The sequence below is a fragment of the Vitis vinifera genome, chromosome 6 (genome assembly GCF_030704535.1).
Source record: "Vitis vinifera cultivar Pinot Noir 40024 chromosome 6, ASM3070453v1".
NCBI classification, from domain to species: Eukaryota; Viridiplantae; Streptophyta; class Magnoliopsida; order Vitales; family Vitaceae; genus Vitis; species Vitis vinifera.
Genome location: NC_081810.1, coordinates 23,253,135 through 23,274,283, shown reverse-complemented (window position 1 = coordinate 23,274,283; position 21,149 = coordinate 23,253,135). Strand labels below are relative to the sequence as shown.

General features: G+C 31.9%; 2 protein-coding genes across 4 annotated transcripts; both read right to left on the bottom strand.

The window, feature by feature from the left end:
* Positions 1-255: 255 nt before the first annotated feature.
* Positions 256-13,677, bottom strand: LOC100255346 (ABSCISIC ACID-INSENSITIVE 5-like protein 1). Of its 2 annotated transcripts, none has more exons than XM_002274392.4 (5): positions 13,503-13,677; positions 1,045-1,931; positions 863-934; positions 722-751; positions 256-533 (listed from the first exon to the last, which is right to left on the bottom strand). In XM_002274392.4, the coding sequence occupies exons 2-5, from the start codon at positions 1,900-1,902 to the stop codon at positions 447-449; spliced, it is 1,047 nt and encodes a 348-aa protein (XP_002274428.1). In that variant the 5' UTR covers positions 1,903-1,931; positions 13,503-13,677; the 3' UTR covers positions 256-446. The 2 variants fall into 2 exon arrangements, with proteins under 2 accessions (XP_002274428.1, XP_059593247.1); XM_059737264.1 differs by lacking the exon at positions 13,503-13,677 and adding an exon at positions 2,180-2,198.
* Positions 13,678-18,808: 5,131 nt separating this feature from the next.
* Positions 18,809-21,112, bottom strand: LOC100253478 (uncharacterized). 2 transcript variants are annotated; one of them, XM_002276324.3, is made up of 5 exons: positions 21,001-21,112; positions 20,583-20,836; positions 19,813-20,024; positions 19,458-19,719; positions 18,809-19,366 (listed from the first exon to the last, which is right to left on the bottom strand). In XM_002276324.3, the coding sequence occupies exons 1-5, from the start codon at positions 21,011-21,013 to the stop codon at positions 19,061-19,063; spliced, it is 1,047 nt and encodes a 348-aa protein (XP_002276360.2). In that variant the 5' UTR covers positions 21,014-21,112; the 3' UTR covers positions 18,809-19,060. The 2 variants fall into 2 exon arrangements, with proteins under 2 accessions (XP_002276360.2, XP_010651901.1); XM_010653599.2 differs by having other exon boundaries at positions 20,922-21,029.
* Between the last annotated feature and the right edge of the window lie 37 nt (positions 21,113-21,149).

Here is a 21,149-nt window from a genome sequence, read left to right as displayed (position 1 = left end):
CCTATATTATATAAAATTATATAATTTTAAAATGTATAAATTTTTAATTAATTTTAATTATATCTTATTTTCCATAATGAAACTAAATATGAGAAAATAATTTTCTTTAATTTTTTCTTTCCTTAGTAGTTTTTGAAACCAAACATAGTCATATTGTTTGTATAATAAGGAGGTTCTATTGTAAAGATGAAATCAAAATCAAGAGAGAGTTGAAACCATGTGAGAACACACATGAACCCATTGTTATGCAGAAAATTTTGGAAAGAAACATAAGCAGATGATTTTATTTATGTACACCAACTGCTAATAGACATAAGCATTAAAACGCCAGACTTGGCATCTGCAGATGGCCTGAGATCCACATCTACAGTTCCCACATCGATCGAACTGTTTCTTATTCTCTCTCTCTCTCTCTCTCTCTCTCATTCTTACACACCAAGACAAGCTTATGGTGCGCTGACAGTCCTCCTCAGCTTTTTCAACTGTTTTGCTATCTTTTGTGCCTTCGTTGCTTCCTTACCTTCTATAGCTTGCTGCTTGTACATGCAGAAGAATTAAATTCATAGAGTCAGAAGTGAAAGTAATATAAATCTATGCAAATGGGTGTTACATAAATGTGAGTACAGATTGATATGATTTTATAAAAGGAATCAAAAGAACAACATGGAATGCATGCTATTGTGCATCTTAATTTGTTAAACTTGATTGAATCAGACTTCACCTTTTCTCTCCGCTTACGTTCAGCCTCGGCCTATACCAATGAGAAATGTTTACATAAGCATACACAAGTCAGAAACAATGCCAGTGGAGTAAATAAATTCTCTTCTTGTATATTTTCTGAAAGACACGCATCCACTCTTACCACTATTTTCTTGAGCTTTGTATTTTCTTCTTTAAGCTGATTCAGTTCTAGTTCCAGCTCCACAGTATAAGCCTGTAGTAGAACAAATCAAATAGGTTATTGTTTAAGCTTCATGGTTGATAGAACAAAAGCAAACACATTCTCACATAGAATATCAACCTAATTGGTTACAAGGATGATACCTGCTTCCTGGCTCGTGATCGGGCTGCGGACTCTCTATTTTTTATCATCCTACGCTGTCGACGCTCCACCGCCATCTCAAGTGTACCATCTGTTGTCCTCTTTCTGCCTCTCTGCCCACCTGGCTGTGGTGCACTTTCTCCTTTTTCTTCTTCCTTAGTATTGGATGACTCTCCTGGAAACTTATTACCTTGTGCAAGATATGCTGCAAGATCATTGCTTGACAAGTTGTTACCAGAATTCTGTGAAGCGGAGAATTCCAAACCCATCATATTTCCGATGCCAAAGGTTGTCTCCAAGTTTGTATTATTATTTGGAAAGCTCCCGGAACGTTGAGTAGGTGTTAGCATATGTCGCTTGGAAGAGCCTGATGCTTCTTCAACAAACACGTCTTGAACAACCCCTGCTTTGACTAAAAAGTCTTCCAAAGTCATCTCCCCAAAGGTTTGTTCACCTTGAACAGAATCGTTACTGCCATTGTTGTTAGAATTTTGCTGCTGTTTGTTTTTGTTGATTTCAGACCACACCTCATCTATAGTTTTCTTGCATAGTGGAGGAGGGATGGAGAAAGATGCTTGTCGGGGGAGATCAGTCTGGTCAGCCATGTGTTTATCATTATTCGGTTCGTCTTGGCTGGATACCGAATAGAGGATGTTTTCATCTCCATTCCATATGCTGTTGATGAGTTCATCCATGTTCATGGACCCAAAAGACTTTCCACTCCTGACTTGGTACTCATCAAGAGTAAGTGAGAAGACCGAATTCTGTCGAATTGGCGCAGGAAACAAAGAGTCTTCTTGATGCAATTGTGGTGGTGATTTTGGTTTAACCTTTCCAGAATCAGACTCAGAAACCACCATTTTTGTATGCAAAAAGAGATGTTATTTTCCTGTAGCAAGAGATCACAGATGTTAATTCTAGGCCTAAATGTGTTCCTGGTGGATATAGAGAGACTCAGTTTTTTGATGAAACACTGATTTGACCTATGCTAAACACAAAATATTATTCACTCAAAATGAAATTCAAGAAGATGAACACTTGAAGGTAGCATGGTGAAATTAATGATACAAAGGATCCAAGACATCAATCCTTTTTGGGAAGGAAAAAAAATAAAATTCAATGAGAATAGAAACTTACATCTATGAAAGGAATGCAAACATTTGTTTTCCCTACACATATAACAAACATAAGGAAAATTGTGACACAAAGCTTTTTTAGACCTTAAGCATGATACTTTCTTTTTGAAGTTAAAACATCCACCAAGATATCTAATAAAAATCATCAAGAAAATTAAGACAAACTCTTCTTAGATCCTAAGTGCATGCACTTTTTTTTAGCTAAAACACCCACCAATTTATTGACTTCCTATAAACAATGATTATATATAATATTAATAAACATTCTGAAAAAGAAAAAAAAAACTTAATTTACTGAATCAATAAGAATAAACAAGGGAATTGTTGATATAATTATGATAATTTGGACCCTTCAATCTCAACTTTGCTGTTGCCATTTTTAACCACATATAAGAGATAATCACTAGTATGTTTGCATTCTATAACATTGAAAGGGCGAAATTCCCAAAAAACTTAGTAGTTATAGATCTTATAATACATTAATATCATGAATGACCCATGGAAAGCATGTGTTAAAGGATTATAGAGAATATGAAAATTCAAGTTTAAAATTAAACATAGAAAGTAGTAGACTATCCATAAAACCATTCAATCTATGATTATCAAGACCAATATCAAAGTAAAATTTAGAAGAATCGTACTTCTCCCTTAATCTTGACAATCCACCAAAGTGTTACTTATATTCTCAATAACCTAACAATTATTCATCTAGCTTATTGTACTATACCATTAAAAGGAACAAACACTATGCAATGTGATGCATTTTCATTCATGACTAATGCAAATATTAGGTTTCCTACAACAAAATCTTGGTAAAACTACATTATTTAAACCACAAACCCTTACCTTCTTTTTTGGTCTTCTTTCAAAACTTATCGCTCTAGAGAGAAGAAGAAGAAGAAGAAGAGCTTCGTTGATGTTCGATTGATACTTTCAATAATTCTATAAACTATATATAGAAATCAAAGTATCCACAAATAGAAAAAGTATTCTAACAAAATCCGAGCGGATTCGATTTTTCACTTTTTCTAAATCATGAAGATTCGATAGCAGTAATTGCGCATATCTAGTTCGCTATTTCAAATACTTTGTATGTATAAAAATAGTCTAACCAAATTCAAAATTATTTAAAGTTGAAATCTCCATGAATTCAATCCATGATAAAAGATGGCTCTTATGCCTTATCAGTTTTAGACCTACAGTTGCAAAAGGTGTTTGCTTAGGTCTCGCAAGTGACCGGGAAATTTGAAGCCTTGGCTTTTCACATTTTGAGGACTTAAGCAAGGGTCTTCAAAGAGGTGACGCCTATATTGTCTTGACCAATGAAATAAGTCAATGGAGGTGAGCCCCCATTTTTTTATAATATTAAAATGACGGTGAAAATAATGTTTTGATTGTTTGAATATTACTATTGCTAGATGATAACATATATTTTTGCCTCCTTGTTTCCCTTAGGTTATTGCCTTGTTTCTCACTTTCACCTAAGACAAAATAGGGCAATACTACTTGACATGTATTTTCCTTTAATAATATATTTTTGGGTCCAATATTGCATTTTGTCGATGGTAAACTCATTCCAACTTTTAATACATTGTAGCAGATAGAAATCTTTTTAGTGTCTTTTCTCTATCATTCCTCAAGACCTACTCTAAGCGTGTGACAATCATTTCACTCTTCAAGCCTGAAGGTTCAAAGTGTAAATTGAGTCAACCCTTGTAGTGGGTCTTAGGGCATGATAGAGTGGTATTAGAGCCTATTCTCCACCCTGGTGTGGGGTTTGTTTGGCCATATGAAGGGTGTTTGTTTGTTTAGCCTCATAATCTTATAGGACACTACGAGGGTGTTGTGTTTACATGAGGGGTGTTTGTAATATCCCACATCGAATAGAGGAGAAAATTCCTAATACTATATAAGTATGAGTCCTTCTTAACCCTATAGATGTGTTTTAAAACTATGAGGGTCCCTTTGGGTCTAGAGCGAATACACGATTTGGAGTAGGTCCTTACAAATGGTATCATAACTGATCTTCGATCCTAGTGTGAGGGTTTGTTTAGCCCTGTGATGGGCATTTGTTTGTTTGGCCTTGTAATCCCATGGGACACAATAACGAAGTTTTGTTTGTAATATCCCATATCAGATAAGGGAGAAACTTCCTAGTACTATATAAGTATGAGTCATATTTAACTCTATAGACGTGTTTTAAAATTATGAGGGCTCATTTGGGTTCAGAACGGATAATATCTACATGGTTGGGAGCGGGTCGTTATAGGCTAAGGTAGACTCTTACCAACTAATAAATCTAAACATTAAATTTCTTTTATAAGTATCTTTTTGCCTTAATTATTATATGAAGTGATTGTATTCATAAAAAAAGAAAAAAAGGGTAATAGGTTATGTACTTAATTAGAAGTGTTGGAGAGCTTCAAAGGAACAAACCAATTTCAATATTTTAGAGGGCATAAAAAAATGTGTTTGTTTGCTTGGACTTTGGGAAATAACCAAAAGTAAAAACAATTGAAAGAGAAAAACTAAATGAAAGGAAGAATACTTATATTAGAGTTTAATGAACCATAAAACTGAAGATAAGAACCAATGATCAAGAGAACCTCAATTTAGATCAAACATCATGAATGTACAAAAAAAAAAAAAAAGAATATTAATGAGTGCTTTCTAATTGATTTGCTATTTTATTTAATGATAAAAATAGTTAACGTTAAAAGGGTGATTACCAAGCACCATATTGAGTGACCTTTCAGCATCATGAGTTGTTAAATCAAGATAGACAAACCAAGATAGATAAAGTTGAGCTAATGAAAGCTATTAGGGTAGTAGAAACTGTGATGCCTTGTTATGAAAATAAAAAATAACAAAAAGAAAAAAATCACTTACAAAAAGAAAATACAAGGTTTAACATGGTTGAACTAATCATACATACATTCATATATTAGAAAAAAAAATCAATTTTTATGCATGATACACTATATAGTGTTGAAGGGAAATACTATTCATCCCATAATGTTGTATATTTTAAATGAAGTTGTAAAGGTATTATTTGTTAGTCTATAATAGTATGAAACAAGGAAATACATTTTTGTATATTATAGTTGTGTATTATTGCTGCTCAAAAGGAAAAATATTCTTACAATTTCTTCTATAATTTTGACACTCCCTCTTAAGTTGAGACAAAATATTAATAGTTCTCGTTCTTTTCACAAATAGAGCTAAGGGTTTTTTTTTTAAATAAATAAATAAATTTATAGGGTTTTAGCAAAAATGTAAGCTATTTGGTGCTTTGTAATAGAAATGTAGTAACAATTTCTTCTCATTCCATTTTAAGTGAATATAATGAAAATCTACTTTGATTTATTTTTCTTTTCATGAAAAAAAGGATGTATTTTTCTTTTCATGAAAAAAAAAATTTCTAGCTAACGATATGGATGATGACTTGAATGTTAACACAATAAAGAGGAGTTAGATTTGACATCGGTATTCCAATTTCTAGAAAAGGATTATCAACTAAGTCAACTCACTTATTGAATTTTCCTTTGTTTGATACTTTGTATTTGCATTAGAAATGAGTTGCAACTCTCTTGCTTCTCCATATTATGAGATTAACTCTAATGAGAATATAATAATTAGTTGTTGATTCTTTATCATAGGGAAATTTCACCTAATTAGAGTATATCCATTACTATGAACATATATGGAGAATAAATAAAGAAGACCACAACAACGAGCTCCCTTAAGATATTTCAAAAATTGTGCAATTGCATTTAGTTGACAAACACCCAGGATGATCACAAATATGTGAACAACATTGATTACATAAGATATATCTAGTTGATAGTGGTTATAAATTAGCTTTCACACTTGTCTTCTATATAATTTAGAATTATCCATTAACTCTCCATCATTAAGTAACTTTTGATTAGTTTCCAGGCACACAACAAGTTTGATAACAAGATAACTTGTATCTTTTAGAATGCCAAAAGTATACTTTCTTTAAGACACAAATATCTCTATTTGACCTTAAAACTTTAAATCCTATAAAATAATAAAGTTTGCCAAGATCTTTGGTATGAAAGCTAATCATCAAGATTAAAATGCCATGGTATGCCCTTTTGAAAAAAAAAAAGAAAAAAAAAACTAAATAATAAATTTAACTTATGATCATGTCATGAGCTATCAATGTTTTGCCATATTTTTCAAATCATGCATATGAAGATTGTTTGAGTCTAAATGTTGACTTCTTAAGTCACTATGAATGAAGGACTTTTCTATATGAAATTAACAAAGGGGCAAATTTAGATTTGCTGCACAAATATAATAATTTGTATATAATTTACTTTGGCCATATAATGAAAATTCTCACTACATTTAAGGCTTCTTTAGCCACTAAACAAGCTTTCACTTTATCAATTGTACTATAAAAATTGTGTTCTACGGTTAAGACCCAATGACAAACAACAATCCTAGCAATGCTAGGCCTATGAACAAGATCCAAGGTATGATTCCATTGCAAACATATATGTCATTTTCTATTACTTTTCTTTAGCCATGATAAGTACTTATTTGTAAGAATTATAATAAAAAAGAAGAAGATAGAGAAAGCTTTGAAAGAGAAGTAAAAGTGATCATAAAAGAAAAAAAATAGAAATAGGATAGATAGTAAAATGTATGTAACTTTATAAATATCAATATAGAGACAAAAAAAAAAAAAAAAAAAAAAAAAGATCTAGAAACACAAAGGGAGTTAGTGAACGTGATAGAGAACATGATATTACTTCGTGACGAGAATGTTGTTTTATTTGTGAACATGAAACTTATAAGAAAAAGAATGTTGAGCATTGGAGCAAGATGAACTTGCTCTTGAAGAAAATACTTCAAAAATTCATACCTCAGAATAATAAGGTATACCCTAAAGAAAAAATAACATCAACATAAACAAAGTGATTTTGCAAAGTGGGATCTTAACATTAGTATTTTTTTTAAGGTTTAGAAATAATAGGAAATGTGCACTTATAAACTCTAGATTCAAGTTTGTTAGAATTTGGACTTTGATTATTTACAAAACAAACACTCATAAAAACTTTTAAAGGGAGAGAGAAAGGTTCTTGTTCCTAAAATAACATTTGATAAGGGGACTTTCCAAGAAGAACTCCAAAGAATTCTATTAAGCCAAAAATCCATTGTGAGAACACCATCTCTCAAAAATAACTTCGACACATTCATTTAAAACATTAAGACATGTAAGACCATTTTTCTTTTAGTAATTCCATTTTATTGAGATGTATCAACAAATGAGATTTGATAAATATACCTCTTAACTCAAGGAAGTACTAAAATATAGAATGTTTGTACTCAAAGACATTGTTAGTTTGAAAAATGTTGATTTAGCATTGAATCAATAAGTATTTTAGAAGAAAATGAGTTAAAAATATCAAATACTCGAATTCAATCATTGAGAATATACAACCAAGTCAAAAAAGAGCAATCATGTATAAAGAAAATAAAATAATGATAGACAAATAATCTAATTTCCTAGATGAACCCTAGATATTAGAGTGGACTACTTGAAAAGGATGCAAATAAGTCTTATTGAGGAAAAGTTTAAAAGTAACCCTATTCTTGCCATAGCCTATGCTTTAGTGCTTTAAATGAATGTACCAAAGTTTTTTTAGAGAGATGTTGTTCTTACAATGGTGTCTCTACTTAATAGAATCCTTTTTAGAGTTCTTCATAGAAAGCCCCCCTATCAAATTTTATTTTATGACTAAGAACCTTTCTCTTTCTTTCTTTCTTTCTTTCTCTCTCTCTCTCTCTCTCTCTCTCTCTCTCTCTCTCTATATATATATATATATATATATATATATATATATACACTTTTAAAGGTTTTTATGAGTTTTTGTTTTATAAATAATCTAAGCCTAAGTTGTGATGGACTTAGCCCTAGAGAATGGACTAGCTTGAAATGAAGCTAACAAGGCTCATTTAGGAAAAGTTTAAAAGTAGCCTATGATGTTTACTGAGCTTTCAGGTTTCATAGTGGAAGAGAGGAATAAAAGGTAAAATAAGATCTAACATATGGGGACATATAAAGGAAAGATGACTAAAATGGAAATGGGGAGTTGAGAGCTAAAGATTTGCAAATTGGCTAAAAGTAGTAGAGTCCACAACTTTTAAATCCTTGGTTAATCACCCTTTTGCCCATAGATCATGAAAGATTTAATATGAAGAATGAAATATGACTAAACACTTCAAGTGAGAGACAAGTTTGTTAACAAACAATAAGTTAAAAGAGCAATTAGAGATACATAACAAATGAAAGTGAAAATTAGTCATGCTAACTATTCCAATTCTTTAGTTGGTGATTTAGAACTATTAAAAATGTAAGAAATGATGGAGATAAAGGATGAAAAAAGTTGAAAATTGTTGGGATAGATCCCTTAAAAAGCATGATATGTTGTTATAAAAAGAAATTCCATTAATATATTTATATATTATGATTTTAGTTTACACTATTCTATTTTTGTTTTCATTAAAATTTATTTGAACATTCATGTTTGCATCACTAACTAGCATTGCACATGATTTCGGTGCATTAAAAGTTACATAGAAGATCCAAGTCATGAGTTCCTTGCAAGTTGATGAGTTGTTCACAACTAATTGATGGACTTAGATAGTCCATAAGGTTATAGTGTACTACCTCCTAGATATAAGTGTTGGAATAGAGCCTTGAAAAACATGACATAATATAATGTTTTAGATTTATTAATAAACTTATTTATTTATGTTTTTGTTTCCCTTTAATACCATATTTGCAATAATTGGTTATCTGAGTATATATGCCCATTTCATTTGCATTGTACATAACTTGGGCACATTAAGAATTGCATAGAGGACACAAGTCATGGTTCCTTGTAAGATGATTTGATGTTCACAGTCGATTTATGGATTTGGGTAGTCTAGTAGAGATTGTAGTGCATTACCTCATAATTGGAGGGATGACTTGTTTTGGTTGTCGAGATAAGTTTCCTATGATTAGTACACTAGTGTCTATGGTTACACATTGGACATGACTTATGGTGAATCATGGCATAAGACTATTAATTGTCATGATTCACCAAGCTATTATAATGTGTGAACTCTCAACCTTGAGAGGATATTGAGCCCGTCCTAAAGTTATCAAGAGACGTTGAGTTATGGGTGAGACTCCAAAATAGTCATATATCCCTATGGATTAGGTCACTATTGATGGAGGTTATGGTAACAAATATTTTCAATAGAAACACCACGATATTTCATGAGATTGAGATAGTGTGTCCATTTAGGTGATCTAAAAGACGTATGATCTAAACGACTATGACAATAACATTTCATTTAATGAAAATTTGACATATGCTCCTTGGGGCTAGAGTATGTCAATTAATAACATAATTAGTGGATTTGTAATTTAAGGATTAGAGAGGTAATCATAATAGGTGATAACACCTATCTTGTTAGATTACAGACACCACTTCATGGGAAGTCTACATGTAGTAGATAGTAAGTTACCAACATAAATACTTGCCTCATTGTAATTACATAAAATATTGGAGTGCAATTTATTCTCTTTAGTGAAATGTGGAATCAACTTTAGAATTGGATTTTGAGGAAAACGGTATTTTTACATGGGTCTTAGTGGTCCCCACTCGAACATCTAATTCATGATGACACATTTGTATTGAGGGATTTAGGTTTTAGATTCATAAGTGTGCATAAGGGCGTTTTGGTAAGTGTAAGGTTATACAAGATCTTATGAATTGTCTTTCTAGACCGATCTAATTAATTAACTAGAGCTTAATAAAGCTAATTAATTAATTAGAGTTTAATAGAACTAATTAATTAATTAGGAACTAGGTGGGTTGGATTAAGTGAGCTAAGCCTAATTTGGGTTCAAGTTAATTAAGCTTATAGGGAGCCTTATAAATATCCTCTTAAGGGTTAGGGTTCCAAATTTTTGTTTGTCTTCTTTCAGAGAGAAATCTTAGCCATCCTTTAGAGAGAAAAGTCCACATTTTTCTTATGTTAGGAACCATGTAAAGTGTGATCAGGTGGAAGAACACTGTGTAGATGAGTCTCTCAAAGTCTTCTACGGTTATGGATTCTTCAACAACATTTTTTACAATTTGGAATTGATCTGAGAACATCCAAATCTAGGTATGCTTTCAGTTCTCCCTAGATTAAATATCTAATTGGTTTAATAAATCCATGTTGTTGCTGATATTATGATTTAGATAGCCTTAGGTCAGATGCATGCACCCTACTAGATCTAAGGCTAGAGAACAAAGCAATATGATATTCCTAGTAAGAAGGATGACTTGTCTTAGTCCTCACGATGGGTTTTCCATGGTGACTATACTATTTTATGTGGTTACATATTGAATAGGACTTATGGTGAATCATGACATCAACTATTAGGTAGTCATAATTTCACCAAGCTACTATACTGCATGCACTCTCAACCTTAAGAGACTATTAATATAATTTTGAGGTTTTCAATATTTTTTATCTACAAATGAGACCTTAATGTTTTCATATGTTCCCTCGAATTAGATCACTCTTGATTAAAATAGGTTGCAATAAGTATTCTCAATAAATACACTATAATATTTTATAAGATTAAGATAGTGTATCCTTTTAGGTGATCTTAAGGACATGATTATGAAATCTGCGGTGTTGCAGTAATTTCTTAAGTGAGACTTTATATATGTCCTTTGTGGACTAGAGTATGTTAGTTGATTATAAAATAGGAGGATTTGAAACTCAAGGATGACAAAGGTAATCATGAGAGGTTGATAACTTGTAACTCATTAGATTCTAGACACCAATTTATCGAGAATTTACATGTAGTGGATGGTAGGTTATGAACATAATAATTAAATTAGATTTAATCAATTTTCATCTCGATATACTTCTATACAATGTTGGAGTGTAGTTGACTTTTTTAATAGACTGTTGAGTTGACTTTAAAATTGGATTATGAAGAAGCTAATATTTTTTTACGGGTCTTAATGGTCATTACTTAAGTTTATATTCTTTGTTGACACAAATTCTTGAGTTTGTATGGAGAGTTAATCATTTATGTGCATAAGTGCAGTTTAGTAAAAATAGGATTATGCAAGATTTTATAATTAATTATTTTTTAGCTTTTTGGATTGAGCTACTTAATTAATTAGAGTTCTTGAAGATTAATAACTTAATTAGGACCTAATGGATGAGATTAAATGACCTAAGCCCAAGTTGGGTCAAAGTCATTTTAGCCAACAAGGAAGTCCATTAAGGGTTTAGGATTAGATAGTCAAACATTTCAAAAAGTGGTCTTCTAGAAAGCCTCCACCTCTATCCTCTTAAGGTTTGTAGCCACTCCACATAAGTGTTATAAATCTAAAGATGAAGCTAGTGTTTTTCTATTGGTCCTAATGGTCCCCACTCAAGTTCATATTCTTTGACATCAACACAAAGTCTTGAGGCTTTATAGAGAATTAATCATTTATGTGCATGAGGATGTCTTACTAAAAGCGTAAGGTTGCACAAAATTTTATGATTATTATTATTTTTTTAGATTTGGTCACTTAATTAATTAAAGCCCATTAAGGCTAATTCATCAATTAGGATTTAGTAAGCTAAACTAAATGACTTGGCCTAAGTTAAGCCAAAGTCACTTAAGCTAATAAGGAAGTCTATATGAACCCTCTTAAGGGTTTAGAGTTAGATACTCTCAACTATTTCAAGAGGTGGTATTCCAAAAAGCTTCCATATCTCTTATCAAGGTCTGTAGTTACTTTACACAAGTGTTATAGATTGAAGAACAAGTCACCTAAAGTAAGATGGCAAGGTTTTTTGGATCCTTGCATCAACTTGAGTAGGATCTAAGAACATCCAAATCCAATGGTATGGTTTTTATTACACCTAGATCTATGTTTCCTTGCTTTCTCTATGCTTATATCTAGATCTCTAAGAAGATTAGATGCTTACACCCTTATAATCTAAAGCTTGAATGGTTTTTCCAGATATTCCAATAAAAATAAGTAATGAATTACCTATCATATGATTGGATGAACCTAAATTGATAATCCAAGGAGTAATGGGTGAGGAATGAAGACTAATGTTATTTAAGTTACACAAAGTGGAGGTAGATAGAACAAGACAATGCTTGACACAAGATTTAAATTTTGATTTAGAAAGTATAACTTGCTTCACAACAATAGTGGCCTACTTTTTTCCTTGAACAATAGTCTAGTTAACCCATATATCAGTACTTTAAAGCTTCCAATAGAATCTACAATAGGGTTGTTTTAGTGACAATGAGTATATTACTTAGTGATATGACCTCCTTAGCCACTATGTGTGGTACAACCTCCTCGATCATTATATGGTTTGACCTCTACATCCTTGAGCTCCATGTGGATGAGTTGAGTGACTAAGAAGAATAGAAAAGGCCAATGTTTGAGTTTTTTCAAGTGCAAGAGGATTTTGGATTATGCATTGAACACCCATAAAAAGTTTTGCCAACAATGGACACTTTTCATTATAAAGTATCTATGAGTCTACAAATTCAAGGTATAACCAAGGTCAAAGATAAGTTTAATCATGTGAAGTTCTTTTAGATAACGCTTCTAGATAAGTTTAATTATGAGTAATATTGTTAAAATTATTAACTTGTTGACAAGAGAAAAGATTTTGATAGTCTTTGTAAATATATTCTACAAAAGAATACATGTTGACCTATCCATTTCAAATATCCTTAGTAGAATTAAGACTATAGGAAATACTAATAAATACCTTTGGTTCCATGTTATGTAAAAACGATTTATATAAAAAATATTTATGACTCATAAAAATCATTCCATTTTAAAATGCTTATCATAATTTCAAATCAACTAATAATTTATAATTAATTGCTTAATATTACATAACATAAAAAGTCTCTTTAATGCTTATAAACATGATATGATTACTTTCACTTTTGCAAATATCTACATATTAGGAAAAAAATGTTAGGCAATATAACCCAAAATTTCCATCTTATTAGCATCATTACATTATCATATGGCATCTACGTCAAGCATCTTTGTGCATAAACTACAACAAATATTCAGATTCTCCGTCAACAATCCACCATTAAGAATGAAAAAAAAAAACAACTAAATAAGAATATATTGTAATAAATAATTGTCAAAGACTATATCAATTATTTTTTGAATACATATAAATAGTCTTAATTTTATAGTATCATTAAGCATATATTGAACACATGCACATGATTTTCCAAAATCACGTACCTGAATTTGATATGCCTGATGAGAAACATAAACGGAAAATGAGAAAAGAGTACAGTTGTGATGGAGAGTCGTGTAAAAGGTTGAAGAAGAAAAGAGAGGCGGAGAAAACTATGGAAGAGATAGAGAACATGTAGAGTGGCGAGGGGCATTCACTAGGAGTAAGTGAGTAACTGCCCTTTTGCCACCCTTTGGAAATGGGTGGTGGATCCATACCCCATTCTTTACTTTTTATTTGTTTTTTTCTGTTTCACTCTGACACGTTTATGCCACACGCCACTCTTTTTCTGCCACCATCTCACTTGTAACCACTATTGAGTTGCTTAAGATCTTCCCATGTGCTACTCTCAAATTGAGTGATGTCTAAATTACATTTTTTTTAAACTAGGAATTAGTCTCAAAATTCTTGAATTACTAAGGAAAATTTTCAATCAATTACTACTTTTCATTACTTGTGATGATCATATGTAAAAGTTTTTATATATATATTTTTTTGTTTGTTTATTTATAATTATTTTTGCATTTAATCACCCCAATCATTTTAGAGATTATATATAAAAGACAATATGATAAACATGATACTTATATCATTACTTCTAAATTGTATGATAGCTGCTAAAAAAAGTTAATATATGAATAAATAGAGATAAATTTCCATCCTCACTTCTCACATCAACTATGATTCACAATTCTTAATATATTTTAAAAACCCTATTTAAAAATAACATAAATTCAATGGATTTGAATTGAAGTTAATTGTATTTATATCATATTCATGTTGTAATTGGTCATATTCGAATAAAAGACTTCAACCATATATGTTGATTTTGACATTTTTCATTTACCATATTATGTGAGTCAATCTATCTATGACTTGTTAAATATTATCTTATATTGACACAATTTATATTCAACTCCTACTTCATCTACTATTCATATAATCATTAATTTTAAAGATTTTTTTTAAAGGACTCCTATAAAAAATTATATTAATTTTTTTAGAATTGAATTTTTTTTTTTATAAATTCAGCATCTATATGTGGATTAAATAAAAAGGAGAATAAATAAGTAGATAAAATACTACAATTATGGAAAATTGGGTCACTTTGCTCATGAGTGCACTAAGACAAAGAAAGTATACCCAAATCCTAACTCTCTTTTCATATGTTTATACACATGTATTAGTTGCTCATTCTCTTCCTAGGTGGATTGTAACCTTAGGAGCAGCAAAACATGTAACAAAGGATATAGTGGGATTCGTAGATTACATAAGGGTACTTGTTGGAAGACACTATGTTATTTTAGGTAACATATCAATGGAGAATGTTTTAGGAGTTTGAACATACCAACTCAAATTGCTCTTAAGGCATACATTACTCCTTTATGATGTGTCATATGCACTTGGTGTCCATTGTAATCTATTTTCAGTAATAACACTACTTGAATTAGGTTTTAAATTTCATTTTGTTGGGTCAAAGGTTGAATTCTATTTAAATAAAACCTATATGGATAAGGTTTTTTATTCAATGGTCTATTTATATTAGATTTAGATTCTTCATCTTCTTATGTGGCTTGTGATAATACTATTAATTCTTTGAATTAGCATAAGAAAGAATGGCTAGACTAGTTAAAGAAGGTTTGCTAAGGTATCTCTCCAATGTTGGCCTACCTATGTGTGAGTCTTGTTTAGCAAATAGAGCCTGTAGCCTTTTGGAAAAGTGCCTAACGCTTCTTACCCTTTAGAGTTAGCCTATTCAGATATCTACAAACCTATGAATGTAAAGGCACACCATGATGCTTTTTATTTTCTCACATTCATTGATGATTACTTGCATTTTAATTATGCATATCTAATCTCTCAATGCTTTAAAGAATTGGATTGTTTTAAGCACTTTTTGACAAAGGTTGAGAGTAAGAAAGAAATGAATTTAAAGATTCTTCAAATTGATAAAGGTCACAAATACTTGTCACATCAATTTCAAAAACTATGTGAGGAGAAAAGAATACGTAGGTAGTCAATAATTCTTGACACTTCGCAATAAAATGGTGTAACAGAAAAAAAGAATCATACTTTATTAGATATGGTTAGGTCAATGATGACATAGACTAACCTCCCAATATCTCTTTAAGGGAATGCTCTTTTAATTGCTACCTACATCCTTAACCAAGTGCCTTCTAAGTTAGTCCCTACAACTACATGAGTTATGGAATGGTGTAAAACCAAATTTGAAGAATTTGCGACCTAGGATTTGTATGATTTTTGTTCATAAAACTTCTCACAGATATGAGAAGTTAAGCTTTAAAGCAAATAAAAATGTCTTTATATGATATTCTGATTGCTCAAATGGTTATGCAATAGATGATGAACATCCTAATAGAGGATAAACTTAAATAGAGTCACATGATGTTGATTTTATAGAAAATGATTTTCCTAGTATTGGTGAAGTAAAGAAGAGTCTTGAACTCTATGAGTTCTAAGAGGAAGCACCACAATCTTTAAGCAAGGGTTGGGAATTACAAGTCCATCTTGAAATCACCAAAGATAGCGGGAGTGACTTATCTTCTAATGGGAATATGCCACTAGATGGCTCTTCACAAGGTCTCAAGTTACATAGAAGCAAACATGGCCAAATTCCTTATCACCATTTTAAAATTGAAGGAGAATCCTACATGTGTACCCAGTTAGACCTTGATGAAGTTGCTTCTTATGAAGAAGTTTTAGCTTCACTCAACTCAGCAGAATGGATGGATGCTATGAAGGAAGAAATGAGTTCCATGATAAGGAAACATGTTTAGGAGTTGTATGATCTTTCGCTTAGGGGTAAGACCATTGGAAATAAATGTGTTTTGAAAATTAAATGCAAGATAGATGGTTTAATTGACAAATATAAGGCTCCTTTAATGGTGAAAGGATATAACAAAGAAAGGGTATAAATTATGAAGAGACATTCTCCTTGGTGGTGAGATTTACCTTTATTTACCTTATTCTGGCTATAGTCACACATTTAGACTTAGAGCTCTTCCAAATGGATGTGAAGATTGCATTTCTCAATGGAAAACTAGATGAGGAGATCTATAAGGATAAACCTATTCATTTTAAGGTTGAGGGACAAGAATGTAAAGTATATTGTCTCAAGTGTTCTATTTATGGCTTAAAACAATAATCTAAGCAACAATGCTTTAGATTTCATAAGGCAATTATTTGTATTGGCTTTGAAAAGTTGGAAGAGGATAACTAGTTGCATGCCAAACGATCAGGAAGAGACTTTCTCATTCTATCTTTATATGTTGATGAGATTCTATTAGCTGGAAATGACATAGACATGATTGCTGTCATCAAAGGGTGGTTGTCCTTTAATTTTGATATGAAAGACATGGGGGAAACAAATTTTAAGCTTGGAATTAAGATCTTAAGGGATCGCTCAAGAAGACTTTTGTCTCAAGAGACTTACATTAAGAAGATTCTAAAGCGATTTTAGATGCAAAATTGCAAACCTATTAACACTTCTATCGAGAAGGGTTACACCCTAAGCCTTGATCAATGCCTTAAGAATGATGATGAAATAAAACAAATGGTAAGAGCTTCTTATGCAAGTGTAATTAGAAGTTTGATGTATACTATGTTGTGTACTCGACCTAACATATACTTTGTAGTTGGATTGGTCAGTCATTACCAAAGTAACCTAAGCCTTGTTCATTGTTGAGTATTTAAGAGGTTTTTTCGTTAACTCCAAGGGACTAGAGATTTTATCCTCTGCTATCAAGGTCGGGACATGAAACTAAGATAATAGTATGATGCAGATTAGGCTAGTGATAAAGATGAGTACAAAACCACTATTGGATATGCTTTCTTACCCAATGGTGTCACTATTACTTGGTGTAGTAAGAAACAATCCTTGTTGCTCTATTCACTAAGGGTTAAATAAAAAGGATGATAAATAAGTAGATAAGATTTCATGAAATTCAAAATGTGTTTTTGAATTAAATTGGTTAAAAACATAATGAGGATAATTATCCATTTAGTTTTAAATCTTTATGTTTCACCAATAAGGTTGCCCATAAATAGTAGACTCATTAGTGAGTCCAACAATCAATTCTTCATAAGGCTTGAGCTTCTCCATCTCTTTTTTATTCTCTCCCAATCAATTTCTTCCTAGTGTCCATCTACACCTAGAATTTAAAGGATGGAGTAATAAGAAACTCTAGTAGTTTTTTTAAAAAAAAAAGAAGTTACCTACATTAAAGATTGTAATTCAAGTTACAAAGATCTCTCACAAATATTTATCTGAATCATAGTTTTTTATTTTATTTTATTTTTATTTTATTTTTTATCTTACAAATTTATTATATTTTGATAAATCATTTTAAAAATAAATTAATTTATAATTCATGTAAATTTTAAAATTTTGAATAAGCTCAATGATTCACAATGGTAGTAAGTGAGTTATAATGGTATTTATGTAGGCAATATTTAGATAAATGAATTATATTCATGCTTGTTTTATATTAATTTAACATAATCTCAATTTATTTATTTAGTGGTTATATGGAGTATGCCTATGACAAATGGGTAATATTCACATAATTTTTTTTTGATGTAATTATTAAAAGTCATACAAAAATAAATATTAAAATCTTTACCTTATTCAATACAATTTGCCTGTCTTTTGAAATAAAAATGACTCAATGTGAGAATCCATTAGTGATATTATGAGTTGAATGAGCCACTTTTTAATCACATATTGTTTAAAAAGAAAAAAGTGTATTTTCATATACTCATATAAAAATAATCATAAAATTGGAAACCTTTTAAAAATAATTCAAGTTTCATGCACTCATCGATTAAAAGTAGTACCTAAAATGGTCACAGATAGTACCTATATCATTAAAAGATAGCACCTAAATGTCAAATTAAGGTATTGCATGAAATGCTAATTATTTTTAGATAATTACTTGAAATTTGTATTTTATAAACTTGGATTCCGATTTTGTGGTTATTTTTTTCCATATGAGTATCGAAACACAATTTTAATAATAGTTTTAATTTTCCAGGATTTTGACCATGATCAAGTTAAAAAATTTTGAAGGATTCTGATAACATTCATCAGACCTATTTGCTGCTACTCTTCTGGTTCCACCAAAATTTTGTTGAAAATGATGAAAAACTTGTCTAAACATCCTGTTTTCATTCTCAAGATTACCACCACTATGATTGATTTTCAAAATATTGCAGATTCTTCCTTCTATTTTTGGACTCATCCTGAAAATTAAATGAAACAGGAGCAGCTGCAGGAAGGCCAAACTTGATGGATTCAAACACAATTCACTTTCTATGCAGGTGTATGCTGCTCTTCTGATCATTAAAGAAACCAATTTACAGCCAGGAGAACACAAAGCAGCTGAACTAGGCCTAAAATCTTTGGGGGTTCCTAAAGACGAATGCAATATGACTGTAATTTATCACTCTACAGATCAATTTACTAAGAGGACACTGCTTTGGATGATACAAAAAAGGATTTAACAAATCTTATACTGCATATTAATGAGGTTCAACTAGACCCTCAGAGTGGAGTTTCTTCTCCAATCAAAAGAGCCCTTAAAATGGCTTCACACAGACCTTGGTAATGAACTATCAAGTGCCCACCATCAGGAACTTCATGGTACCGAATCCATGGCAGCTTTTCTGCAACGTATCTTTGTAGCTGAAATGGCACAACCTTATCCTCGTAGCCTTGCCAAATGTGAACTGAGCTTTCATTTTGAGGAAATGGGTTGCTCAAATCCATTGGGTCAAAGTCCCAATCGCCAAAACCGACAATGAAGTCATGACGAAGAGATTCAAAGACACCTCGCTGCCGTATCTTATCCTGTGTGCGGAAGCATAACCAGTTGTCATAATCATCATTGTGTTATCTGGGGACACCGAGTAAGAAATTTGAGTTTTTGAGTTGTTATAACCTGGCTGAGCATTGGGAATCCTGATGTCTTCTTTAGTATATCTATGTCCCGGTTGCTGAAGAACATTGGACTTCTTTCCATGGAAGAAGATGAAGGGAACCATATCTGGGTCACCCACCAGTATAGCAGATCAGGGGCATGGTTTGCAATCCAGAGTACCCATGGGAAAAGTTTCTTCCTGTAGTCCTCTCTTGTCAAGTAGTGAGGAAGAGAAGGCCATGAGTAATTGATGACTGGGACCACTAGAGCCACACCTGCAAGCCTGCAAGAGTGAGGTTGTTTCAAGTAAGGAGAGTTTGAATGGACTGAAGCTTAAAAGGCAATGAATCTAGACTTTGGAAGTAAGTTTTTTTGCCTGTGTGGTATATGTTTGAGGCAACTCCAGGTGGGGTAGGATCCCATTGAAACTCCAATCACATAAAACTTGGATCCTAGTTCTAACCTATCAGCAACTTCTTGGATGTCGAATGCTTCGTTCTTCACTGAGCGCTTGGGGTTCAGATCACTTTCTCCATAACCAGCTCGATCAAATAACAGAAAATATATCCCCAACTCATCTATGAGCTCCTGGACGTTTAAACATTGCGAAGTTCATTTTATTTGAAAATATATAATTTTTCATTGCTTCTTTTACTGAAAAGGTGAAACAAGACTGCTAATTGCCAACATGGTGGGAAGTGAGTACTGTGAATGATGATGATTCCCAAACAAAACCAAACTCAGAGCATCTGTAGATGCTTTCGCTACATAACCCCTCTTTTATACATGTGGTGTGCTTGGAATTGCTGTTCCAGACTTCTCTATATGCTGTCTATTCTACATAAACTGAATTTTTTTTTAGCATCTCATATATACTAGGTGCCTAGAATTTCTTGTTCTTACAGCTTGAGAAATGTCATATTTTGATATCAAGGGCATTTTGGAAAAATATTCAGTTCATCTTTTCATCACCCATGCACATTTTTAAGCTATATTTTTATTCCAGTTTCCCATGTACCCTGTCTCTGTTCCTCAAATTGATAACCGTGTTCTATCATCTATGCAGGTGAAAACCCAAGTGAGAATTTGCCTACTGCTTGGGATCTATACGAGGAAGAAGGTAAGGAAAAGGGTTTATTTTTGTACCTGTGGGGCCAGAAAATTCATTTCTTTGGAGCTACCAAAGCCATGAACAATGATGATCTTGTAGTTTGATTCATTCTTGGGAACTCCTTTCTCTTTATAAGCCAGATATCTTCCATCACTAAGCATAATCCTTGGTGAAGAAGTAGGAGGAACATCTGACAACTCGGTACTCTCTGGATGGGCAGGTTGTGTGGCCCGGTAAGCTAATCCCAGAAGACCCATCAGCAACACAAGGGCAGTTTTCAAAACCATCCCTGAAGGAATAGAAAAGAATGTGTAGCAAACATATTCGAATGCAATATCACATTAGTCTTCCATAAACAGGACAGTCAAGCTCACCTGAGAGAACTTCACAGGAGAATGACTATGTTTGATTTTGAAATGCAAGTATTACAGAAGTTTGTGGAATATTACTTACATATGCTATTCATGTATTGTTGGTTGCATACGGTGTTTCTCTACCATTTTGCTCTCTGAGTTTCTTATTTTCTAGACTAGTTTGTTTTGAAATGATTGCCTCTCTTTACCTTATACAAGATATTCTATCATGATGTCTTTATTCTGTAT

Bases quoted from the DNA above. Each gene is read 5' to 3' on its own strand.
- LOC100255346 (XM_002274392.4), bottom strand. From the start codon at position 1,902: ATGGTGGTTTCTGAGTCTGATTCTGGAAAGGTTAAACCAAAATCACCA. The intron at 935-1,044 runs GTATCATCCTTG...GTTCTACTACAG, and splicing joins GATCACGAGCCAGGAAGCAG to GCTTATACTGTGGAGCTGGA. The intron at 752-862 runs GTAAGAGTGGAT...TCATTGGTATAG, and splicing joins CAAAGCTCAAGAAAATAGTG to GCCGAGGCTGAACGTAAGCG.
- LOC100253478 (XM_002276324.3), bottom strand. The intron at 20,025-20,582 runs GTACAAAAATAA...TTAAACGTCCAG, and splicing joins TGAATTTTCTGGCCCCACAG to GAGCTCATAGATGAGTTGGG. The intron at 19,367-19,457 runs GTTATAACAACT...TTCCGCACACAG, and splicing joins GATTCCCAATGCTCAGCCAG to GATAAGATACGGCAGCGAGG.